The 11,118-nt window shown below is 59.2% G+C and overlaps 1 protein-coding gene across 1 annotated transcript in view; it reads right to left on the reverse strand.

The window, feature by feature from the left end:
- Positions 1-8,869, reverse strand: part of HCN4 (hyperpolarization activated cyclic nucleotide gated potassium channel 4) — a gene marked incomplete at both ends in the record, with an annotated part of 41,208 nt that extends 32,339 nt beyond the window's left edge. Inside the window, one exon of the mRNA XM_082648781.1 lies at positions 8,085-8,869. Coding sequence (XP_082504907.1) covers positions 8,085-8,869 — 785 coding nt within the window. The remainder of the gene's footprint in view (positions 1-8,084) is intronic.
- Between the last annotated feature and the right edge of the window lie 2,249 nt (positions 8,870-11,118).

The raw sequence follows: 11,118 nt of genomic DNA on the forward strand, positions 1-11,118 counted from the left end.
GAATGGAGTGGGCAACATGCCCACCCCGCCTCCAGCCCTGGTGCCTCAGGGAGGCACTGGGCTTGGCTCAAAGCTTTTGTTCAAGGGTTCCAGTTCCTGACCTCAGACCAAGGCCTTACCTTGGTCCCAGGCTGAACCCTGATCCTGAGCATAGACTGAGTCTCGGCCCTGGACACACACTGAGCCCTAAACCAGAGACTGACTCCACTTCCTTACTTCTCTGACAGATGTAATGAACAGACCACATGACCACCTACTCCTCTGGTGGAGAGAACACAGATACCACCGACTATTTGCTCCCTTCCCCTTTAAACCCCAAACACTCCCATCGAGGAACAGGTGTGTCAATGGCATCTGGATGTGGCTCCAAAATCCCAAAGCTCTGCGTGCAGCCAGGACATGCCGCGGTGTCGGGGGAGCAGGTGGACAAGTATCCTGATCCGGATACCCAGGAGCAGCAGCCCCAGAGCTGGGGGTTAGGACAGGCATGTCTCAGCCTCCAGATGCTGCATTTTCAAGTATGGAAAGATTCCCTTCTCATTGATGGGCTTAAATTAAGACGGGACCCTGCAAATACCTAACACTTCAAAATTCAGGCATGGGGCTGGGGAGACAAGAAAAAGCTCCAGGGATGAGACCATTCAGAAGAAGGCTTCTCTGTCATCTCGACACCTAGATGTCTGGACCCCTCTGGCTGGGGGTGGAGTAGACCGTGGAGCCTGAAGACCTCTGAGCCATATGTTACATAACCCTCTTGGGTTCTGGTTTCATCTCTGACTTGGACTTACTCTCTGCCCTTAGGCCAGTCACCTTCCCTCTCTGGTGCTCTGCTCCCCATGTATAAAATAAAGGCTTTAGGCCAGGAGCTTTGCCAAGCCCTGTCCAGATCTGGTATTCTGAGACCTGTTAAATTTCCCGTGCCCGCGGAGCCCCTCCACACAGATAATGTGTGTCCAGCATTATCTGCAATGCTTTCATTCTCAGGAGAATGTGTTCTTGAACTACGTTGGTAATTTAGCTTTTAAAAGCTAACACATACACACACGCGCACACGCACAAGAAAGAAAGAAAAGAAAGAAGGAACAGAGAGAAAGGACAAGTATGAGTTTTGAGTCCTAGAGAACAGGTTCAAATTCCAGTTCTGGTGCTTCATAGCTGTGTGATGTCGGGCAAATCTTTTTTTTTTTTCCCCCCATCAGAGCCTCAGTTTCCTTATCTGTACACTGGGGATAATAGAACCTATTTTTCGAGCCACTATGAAGAATAAATAAAACATAAGAAAAGAAGCTCCTAGAACAGTCTGGCACATGGTAATGGTTCATAAATGGTGGTTATTGATCTGTGAGTCCACCTGGCTTTAGTCTCTATTGCTTTGAGCCACTGTTTGGTTTCATTACTTAGAAGCCTAAGGGGTCAGGCAGCTAAATGTGCAGGTGTGGCATGGCCAGAGACCACAGGGACAGGTGGGGACTGCGGGCAACTGGAGAGCAAAAGCCAGTTTAAAGCCTCTAGTGTGCTCCAGCTCCCTGCTGCGGGTGGCACTGTGGGGCCAGAGCTGCCAGAGTTTCCAATTTTTCAAGAGAAGCTAGAAAGCCAAATTTTTGTCTTGCACCCTTCCGTTTTAAACATTGCCTCAGACTTGTCATGACACACTATGCTGGCCAAACAGAACACATCTGGGTACTGTATTTGGTCCACAGGATGCTGCTTAGCAACCTCTGGTGTAAGTACTGCTGTCCCATCTCGAGTGCCCTCAGTGACGGGGAGATCACCACCTCTCTGTGCCGCCTCCCACCCCTCCTCTGGGCAGGTGCTGATGATAGAGAGTGTCTCTGAGTGGCCTCCTAGGCTCTGGGATCGCAGATTTCCAGGGCCCTGGCAATGCTTTCTCAGTAAAGCCTGGCTGGCAGAGAACATCCTCTCTGAAGCCAAGGCAGTGCCCCTGCCCTCCCCACAGCCCGCTCTGGCTGGGAAACGTGGATTCTTCAACATCCCCTGGGCCCAAGCAGGACCGCCTGGCTGGCCTCTGTAGCCCTTCTATTAATTAGCAACTGGAAACAGCAGCTTTTTGAGAGCCCTTGAGCCAAGAGGTGTGTGTGCGCTGGAGCTGGCTGCCTCCTCAGTTACATGACAAGTCCCCCCGGGGACTGGGGCTGGACCTTCTGCTCTGGGTGAACTGCCCCGCGGTGGCCGGTGTTGTGGCAGGCACAAGGGCCACTCAGGCTGCTTTGACACTTGTCAGCCCTGTCATCTGTACGTAGACTGGTGCCTTCCAGGCTGGGCAGGGGCAGAGAGAAGTGACAGGCAAGCCCAGCCCACAGGGGGGCTGCTAGGCATAGTCTGGGCTGGGGGAGGGGGCATTAAGATGCAGACACCTCCCCCTCCCCACCACAACCTCAAGGTGCTAGGGTGGCTGCTCCCACTGGATGCCTCTGTCCTCCTCCCAGCCAGCCACTGTCAGAGCCCCCTCACACCAGCTCTCCTGCCCGGCCCCTCTGGACTCTCTCACTGACAACATCTGTTCCTTCCCAGAAATCTCAGCGCAGCACAGCAGTCACTGCACTCCCTGCCACTTCTCCAGCCGGCCGCCCCTCTGGCCCTTTGAATGGGAGAGAAGCTGCGAAAGCAGTGGGACAGGATGGATTGAGGGCCCTCTGGCCCCCTGGCCTCTTTCTGCTCACCCCACCACAACAGCCAGCATCCAGGACCGGCAGGGACCAAGCAGCATAGCGGGAAGGGAGGAAGGCCGAGTCCCCCAAGTTTGCGCCGACCTCTGTGGCTGAGTGCCGCTCACCCCAGGTCACAGGACTCACCCTGTCGTGCTTTTGCTAGAGGCCGAGAGGAGAAGGCAGAGTCTCTGGCCTCCAGGAACTCAGTCAGCGAGCCCAGGCTAAGCGTGGAACACATGGTCTGAACCTCAGTACTCCAGCAGCAGCCTCACCTGGGTGCTTATAAGAATGCAGAATCTCAGGCCCCACCCCCGACCTAATGAGTCAGAATCTGTATTTTAACAGATCCCCAGGGGAGCTGGATGACATGATACTGTGAGAAACACTGCATTGTAACAAACACAGAGCTCCATCCTAATGCCATGCAATGGGCAGGGATGGAGAGATGGACGATGGTGGCTGCAGTGGCCTGAGAGGGCATCCCAGAAGACTCAGGGGCCCTAAAGCATGGGAGAGGAGGACACATGGAAGGCAGACAGCCCAGCACTGTGTAAGACAGGCCACTTGACAGCCCAAAGCCTCGTGGCTTACAGCAGCTAGGGGAACAAATGGAGCAGGGCTGGTCAGGGGAGAGGCCCCCCAGCCTCATCATGCAGTGTCCAGACCAGGAAATGAAGCCTTGCAACGGGGAGAACGTGGAGCCCAGGCCTTTCCACCCAGGCAATATAAGGGTCCTGGCCCTCTGGCCCCATCGGGTTTCTGTGCACCTGGCATCCCAGGAGCACCTCGGCCCCGAGCCGGATGCCGGCCTTCGCAGCACATCCTTCACCTGCTCCAGCCTTAGCAGGTTGAGCACATCCTCATCACTGGAGAATCCCGCTGCCCACTGTGCCAGCCGACAGCACCGCCCAGGCAGCTCACCTTGGAATTCCCCTCTGCACCAAGGCGCCCTTCCCCCTCCACTAGCACCACAGGGGCTTGCAGCACCTTTTTGGCCTGGCTTTTCACACTGACAGCAGAAACGCATTCCCGGGCAATGCCCCCAGGAAGGCCCCAGAACGCCCCAGACCCAGAGCCAGCTGCTGCCTTCTTCCTCCTCACCACCTACCTGAACAGCCCCTCCCATGGTTGAAAGGGAAAGAGATGGGCGTGGCACTGAGGAAACAGAAAAGTGACTAGTCCCCCAGCAGAGCACCTTTCCTTCTCCAAGCATCTAACTCTGCCCCCGTTTTCATTTCCATCCTGCAGGCAATGGAAAGCCCAAGCCTCAGACTACAGGGCCCCAGGGAAGGCTCTGGGAGGCTAGCACCTGCCCCTCCCAGGCCAGGACTCTCTTCTGGGATAGCCCAGAGTGGGGTTCACAACCTAGATGGCTTTCAACTTAGCAGTTCCACAGATGCCAGAAATTGAGTGTCATATTGAGTGTGTCTGGATACGTGTATCTTTCTGGATAGAGACTCTATAGCTTCCAGCAGGTTCTCAGTTAGTTTTCTGACGCAGATTCAGAACCACTGGCCTGAGCCAAGGTCGGAAGCGCATCTGGTCTGCTCAGAACTAAGGGAAGGGAGCAGTGAGGGCAGGGCAGTGTGGTTCACGACTGCATCACTGGTCTCTGACAGTGCACCTCACCTCCACCAGGTGACCACAGTTGGACAATTTGTGTCTGACATGGCCATAGGCAACAGGATTCCCATTTTTCTAGATGGGAAAACTGAGGCCCAGAGAAGGCTCCTAACCCAAGCGGGGCCCCGTAGCAGACAGAGCTGGGAAGTGATGGGAGGTGGGCAATGGCAGTGCCTGGGGCCATGGGCCAGCACAGGAAGTTAGTTTTAGGCCAACCCTGGGTCCTACCGAGCCACTGGCCCAGTTTCCATGATTTCGGAGCCCAGCTGTTTCTGTCCCCAAGTAAAGGACCCTCTAGGGCCCTCTGTTTCCTTCCCTTTCTCACAGCTTCAGAAGGCTCAGGCTAGGAAAGGGAAGGGGGAGAGGGATAAGCAGGGTCAAGCTTCTGCCTGCTTCCACTCTCAAGGCCAAGCTAGAGTCTGGGGCACTAGCTTGGAGTAGCCCCAGAGCTGACATCCCACAGAGGGACTTCCCTGCCAGCCCCCATGTCCACCCCACAGCCCCAAGATACCTGCTCAGACACCTAGATGTCACATACCCAGGACAAACCCCTGAGCCTGATGCTTGAAAGCCTGACCAGCTTCTGGGAACAAAACCTGATACATCTTCACTGGGGGTCCCCACTCCTTTTCTCCCCTCGTGGAAAATCAAGATCACACCGTTACTATTTTTTATTTGTTCCAGGTTCCCATCACCAAGCTCAGCTTCTAGGACACGCCTCAGGTGGAAGGAAGGACCCACCCAGGACCAAAGAGCCCAACCAGCCTTGGGCAGGAGCCTGGGGACCAATATCCTGAGGGGCTGCACGTTCTGGCCTCTTCCCTTACCAAACCCTAAATACAGGTTCAAAAGGCAAATGTGGAGTGGATGGGGAGGGGAGGTCAGACAAGTTCATGAGCCTGGAGGAGCCATGGGGGTAGCCAGGGCATGGCGTGTGTGCATCAAGGGGGTGGTGAGGAGAAGCAGAGCCAGCCAAGAAAAGTCTATTACATACGTGGCCCAAGTTACATGCGTCCCTCAGAGTGTAGCCCAGTTCAGCACTTGGGAAAGGCACCCAACCTTCGCCTCCCCAAGAACAGGAGATGCCAGAAGCAACCCATGACAGCAAGCCCTGGGCTCCGGACGCGCAGGCTCAGCGGCCATGGCTCACGGGCCCAGCCGCTCCGCGGCATGTGGGATCCTCCCAGACCGGGGCACGAACCCGTGTCCCCTGCATCGGCAGGCGGACTCTCAACCACTGCGCCACCAGGGAAGCCCACTGGCAATTCTTTATTAAACCAGTTCTGTTGGATCAATGCTTCCTGCCCATGAAAATGATGAATAAATCCTCAACTAGCCTGAGCAATGCTTGCAGAAGCTTTTGTGAAGCCCGAGCTGGACGGTGGGGATTGGCTCCACATAGAGGCCAAAGGCTAGTGGCTGAAACCTGAGGGACTGAGCCTCAGGGTGCTGGGTCGGCTGGGGGGAGGGGGAGGCGGGGAGGTGAGGCTGGGTTGAGTTGGTGGGTTTTCTAAGCTTAGGAGACTTGGCCAAGTCCTTGCCTCTTTGACCTTGTGGCGATGAGACCAGCTGTTTTGGCCTAGAGGCATGACCACAACCCCTCCACACCACACACAGACAGTCTTTCTTGGATTTCTTCTCTTACACCCCACCCAGCATCAGGCTGCACACAGAAGGTGTATGCTTCCAGCTACCAGTTCCTGTTGCTTGTTGCACAAACCCAGATTCGAAGCCCAGCCTGACCCTTTTTCTGTTGCCCGTTTAGCAATCCTGCTGCAGCCACACCTCCCTATCCCTATCACCCTCCCCTCTGCCATGTCCCGGGTGGCCTGCAGTTAGTAGGAGATTCTGCAGCAAGGGGACTGCAGATAGACATGCCAAGATAGGCAGAGTAAGATCAGGAAGGCGGGAGAGGTTCCCACAGATGCAATCAGCCGGGCCCCAGACCTTCACCATCCAGGGTAAGGGGCAACAGGGAGGGCAAGGGCCAGTTCCCAGAAGGTGCTTGATCAATGCGTGTTGTCGACGGAAGCTAGGCATGCCTGGGATTGGCCTCTTGCAGGCTCCCACCCCAGGTAATGAGGTTGGTGGTGAGAACCCTGAACAGAGGCTTTCAGACAACAAAGCCAGAGGTGAGCTGAGTGAAGGAAGGGAGGTTGATATTGACATGGCCTACCTGCCATCACAACCAGGGAGTTCAGAGAGAGGAGGAGCCCAGGGCACCCCCAGGGGGTGCAGGAGACAACAGTACCTGCCCACTCCTCCCTAGCTCAGGCTGGGATCCTCAGGTCCTAGTACTGACCAGAGGGGACGTCACACTTTAGGAGCCTGGCAACAGGAACCAGCCACAGTTCCTCATGAGAGGGTCTCACATCAACTTGAGGACTGTGGCTGTCTGTTTAGTCTGTCCTCTGGCCCCCCTATGCCCTCTGGGAATGGGAACCCTGGATATTAGGGTTAGGCAGAGCAATCCGTCAAAAAAGGAAAAGGTAGGGGCCCTCTGTTCACCACCTATTTTAAGCCCTTGAGTGTTGCCTGACTGGTCATTCCCAGCACCAGAAATCTCTCTCATTGGATGGAAAACAGCTATGCTCTCATTACAAAACTAGCTTCCCTGAAGTTTGCAAAGAGGGCTCTGGGTTGGCAAAATGCTCATTTATATTGGCAGGTAAGCAGGGTAGGCAGGGAAGAGAGATAAATAGGGGGCAGGGCCCAGAGAGAGAGAGAGGATCAATCAAACCCAGCTCAAAAGCGTAAACATTTTTCAGACCCTCACTTCAATCCTGTGTATCAGGAAAGCCCAGAGAGGCACTGAGGGACCCCAAGATCTTGATTAGGGTAGAGGCATCCCCGATCCCAACTTCAGAGGCAATCACCAATATCTCTTTTTGCACAGATACCCCCACAGGCCCCGAGTGGTATCTGCTCTTCAGTGGCATCTGACTCAGGTGATGAGGAGGGGGTGGGGTCCCTCTCCCTGACTGGTAGTCACACCATTTGTTTGCGGACCCACCACTGACCCATGAAAGACCTAGCAGCTGCTGGAGCTTGGGCTGCTGGGGTGAGGAAGGGGCACAGGACGGGCTTAGGGTCACAGGGTGACTGCTCATCAGTCAGGACACCAGGCATCTTCACTGACCACTACAAGCAAGGTCATGCTCTCCTGCTAGTCTAGATGCCAGCTGACCAGGGTGCCTGCTCCTGGCCCACCACTTGGCCTGAGGGGCTGTGCCCAGGGTTAAGGTGGGTGCAGAAGGCTTTTATCCTGGACTTGAATCCTCCAGGAGCTCAGCTCTCCCTCCCCAGCTGCAGCTTCCCACGACACCAGAAGGCAGATATTAATGCCTGGGGTCAGCGCCCAAGGAGCTGACCCAGCTGCCGAAAGGTCTGTTTCTCTTCAGCGCCCTGCTCTGCAGGCTTAAAGACCTGGAGCAGCCTTTAGAATGTCCACCCTGACTCTGCAGCCCAGAATAGGGAGGTGGAATGTGGGGCTTAAGGTGGTAAAGCCTCATCTTGGCTGCGGGCAGGGCTAGGCCAGGCTCGGAACACCTTTCCAGCTTGCCTCTAATGCGGCCCAGCCCGGGACAGGACGAGGTTGGGAGGCCTGAGCACAGAGGAAAGTTCTCAGAGCGGTACAAGAGGAAGTCTGGGGGCGTCTCAGAGCCTAGAGGCGCCCCAAGCTCCCAGCGCGAGGAAGGAAAGTTAACTCCAGCTGAGAGGCAGGGACGAGAGAGAGGAAGCATGCCTGCAACCGCTCAGGCAACCCACAGGATCATCGCCAGGCCCCCTTACCTGAAATCGCTGTAGGGGTGGATAATCCAAAACCCGGCCGACTTAACCCTCTCCTGCTCGCGCTCCACCGCCTTCTGGCTGCCGAACATCCTCAGGGAGAATTTGTTGACCCCGGGCTGGAGCATGGCCCCGAACTGGCGCTGCATGAAGCCGGCCTGGCCCAGGCGCACCTCGGCCTCAGGGAGGATCTGGTCGCCGGCGGCCGCACCTCCCTCCACTTTGATCGCGGTGTCCACCGAGGGCTGCTCGCAGGAGGCGGGGACCGGCTGCGGCGGCTGCTGGGGCGGCGGCGGCGAGGCTGCGGGCTGTGCCGAGGCGCCAGAGCGCTCGGTCTCGGCCGCCAGGCCCGGGGGCGTCCTGTCCTCACCGGGGGACGCGTCGCCCTCGGCGATGAGCCGCCGCTCCTCCGCGGAGTCATGCAGGTGCCCGTGACTGCTGCCGCCCCCCGCTCCGGCGCCGCCGCCGCCCCGGCTGCCCAGCGATGCCAGGCTCCCGCGGAAGCGCCTGCAGTCGCCGTTAGTGCTAGACTTGCCCGCGCCGCGGGTCGACCCCTCGCTGTCTGCCGCCCCGAGGGCCGCACCCCGAGGCTCCGTGCCGCCCGCGGCCGCCGAGGGCGAGGGCGAAGGCAGCGGCCGCAGCCGGATGCTCCTGCGGCTGGGGTCCTGGCGGCCCCCAGCCCCCTCCTCCTCGGCGTCCTCTTCTTCGTCCATGATCCACGCCTTGGCCCCCACCTGCTGCGGAAGGCTGTAGAGTCTCTTGCGCATGGACGGCGGCAGCTTGTCCATGGCTCCAGGGGCCGGGGGCAGGGGCGCGGGTGCGGCGCCGCGGACCCGCTGCAGGTCCGCCCGCCGGTCAGTCCGCCCGCGGGGACGTGTCCTTCGCCGCCGGCGCCGAGCCGCCTCAGGCGCCCATGCTGGGCAGGTTGCGTGCGGCTGGGAGGCTCCCAGTCCGGCTCCGGGTCCCGGGGCTCGCCGCGCTGCGCCTCCTCCCGGGCCGGGCTGGGCGCGGGGACCCCGCTCTCTCTCGCTCCCTCCCTCCCTCCCGCGGTCAGGGGCGCGGCGCGCGGCCCGGCTCCAGGCGCCCCGCCCCCGCGGGGAACAATGGGCGCGGGTTGAAGCAGCGCTGCGGCCGCGGCGCTCGGAAAACCGCTCCGGAGCGCAGAGCGCACGACCAGCACTCCTCTGGGGCGTGTGTCCCGCGGGCAGGCGGGCTGTCCGTCTGTCCCGCCGCCCGGGCTTTGTGGCCAGTCACTCGCGAGCTCGCCTTGCTTCCTCTGGCCGAGCCCGGCCGGCCCGTCCCGGGGCTCCCGCTGCAGCCGAGCGGAGCCCAGCGGCCCGCCGGGCTTACATCAGCGGCCGCCTCCCCCGGAGCGCCCTCCGGCAGCGCCCGGCTCCCGCGCCCCGGAATATTCATGAAGCCGCCGCAGCTCGCGGGTTGCCATAGGAGCGGCTCCCGCAGCCGGGCCGGCCTACCTGGGCTTCTTAAAGGGGCAGTGGCGCGCGGGCCGGGGACCGGGGGCCGGGAGTGGGGGGGGGGGAAGGCGGGCCCGGCGGGGGGCGCAGGGTGGACCCTCGCCGGAACTTAGGGGTTGAGGTGAGATGAGTCCTTAATCCTCAACCCTCGAGTGTCTTTCCTTGGCCAAAGGCTGGGAGTGCATCCCAAGCCTAGGGTTCCGACAGGGGTGTGGGGCGGGATTTCCCGATATCTCCTTCTCCGAGCTCGGGGCCCGCCTCTCCCCAGCGGTTATGCTTTTCAGCTGGGTCTCCGACCCTCCTCCGGGGAGGCGGGTCGTCTGCATGCGGAGCCCCGGGCCTTCCCGCAACGCGCCTGGAGAGGGGGGTTTCCGGGAAAGGCACTGCGTCGGGGCTGCTCCCGGGGTTTTCCTGTGACACAGGAGGGGGCAAATCCCCCGCTGGTCTTTCCCCTGCGGAGCCTCGCAGCGACCCGGCCAGGAGGGCTTGGGGAACTCCGGGAGGCACAGGGCGCGCGGGTGAGACCCAAGCCGTTCGAGGTAAGACTTCGAGGAAATGAGCCTGCAGCAGCCACGGATGCGGGGTCCGATCCCGCACGCACCTCTCCCGGGGTGGTTCCGATGCGGGTTTCGGAGACTAGCCGGCTGCAGCAGGAGCCAGCAGGCGGGCTCTTCCGGGCGACCTGGCACTCTAGGGCTAGCTGTGGACCTCCTTCTCCCTGGGTTCTCATCCAAATTGTGACACCCAACGCTAGGGGAGTTCCTGCTCCACCCAGGCCCCCTACCCCCAAGCAGCTGCACAGCTCCCACTCCCTTTGAGTCCGCTCCTCACCCCCACCCCCCCCAGGCCAAACAGCGATTCCGGCTGTGGTCTTCTCTCTGTGTGCAGTCTCGGGTTTATGGACAAATCCCACCAGCACTGCCCCTCTCCAGCGCTCTAGGACAGCCTGACCGCCCAACCCTCATCCACACAGGCTGGGCTGCCAGACCCCCTCTCCCAGGCCTGGGGGCTGCCAAGATGAAGCAGGGGTTACTCAGATCCCGTCAGGGCCAACATGCCAGATTAGCTCAGAAGTGGGGATGGGTCATTAGAGGAAAGGGGTTGGCTGGGGAAGGTTGGAGTCTGGGTTAATGTTGAGGTGGATTTTCAGCAAAGTCTGACTGGAGGGAGGCAAAAAGGTCCCCTAGCCCTGCCATGTCTCTGAGGAATAACATGAAGTTTTTCTTCAAAGAATTTTTTATTCTCAGCCCACTTGTGACCATCTCTCCCACCCCATTCAGAGCAGAAATTTTGGAAGCAAGACTGGGGGTTGGGAGCAGCCTGGCAGGAGCTTTTCTGCTCTCTACCACTGGACCACAGGACCTCCCATGCGGAGAGGGAATGACTAGGGTGATGACATCACTGCTTGCTGGCCTTTCTACTTTTGAGCAGCTCTGAGCTGACAGTTCTCTGCACAGATGCTGGGAGGCCTAATCCCTGAATGTCCTTGGGTTTCCTTGAGAAAGAGTGTTCTTAACCAGCGGTGAGCCCTGCCTGCCCTGGTGTGCCAGCCACAGGAGGAA

This window comes from Grampus griseus, assembly GCF_964374135.1.
Source record: "Grampus griseus genome assembly, chromosome: 2".
NCBI classification, from domain to species: Eukaryota; Metazoa; Chordata; class Mammalia; order Artiodactyla; family Delphinidae; genus Grampus; species Grampus griseus.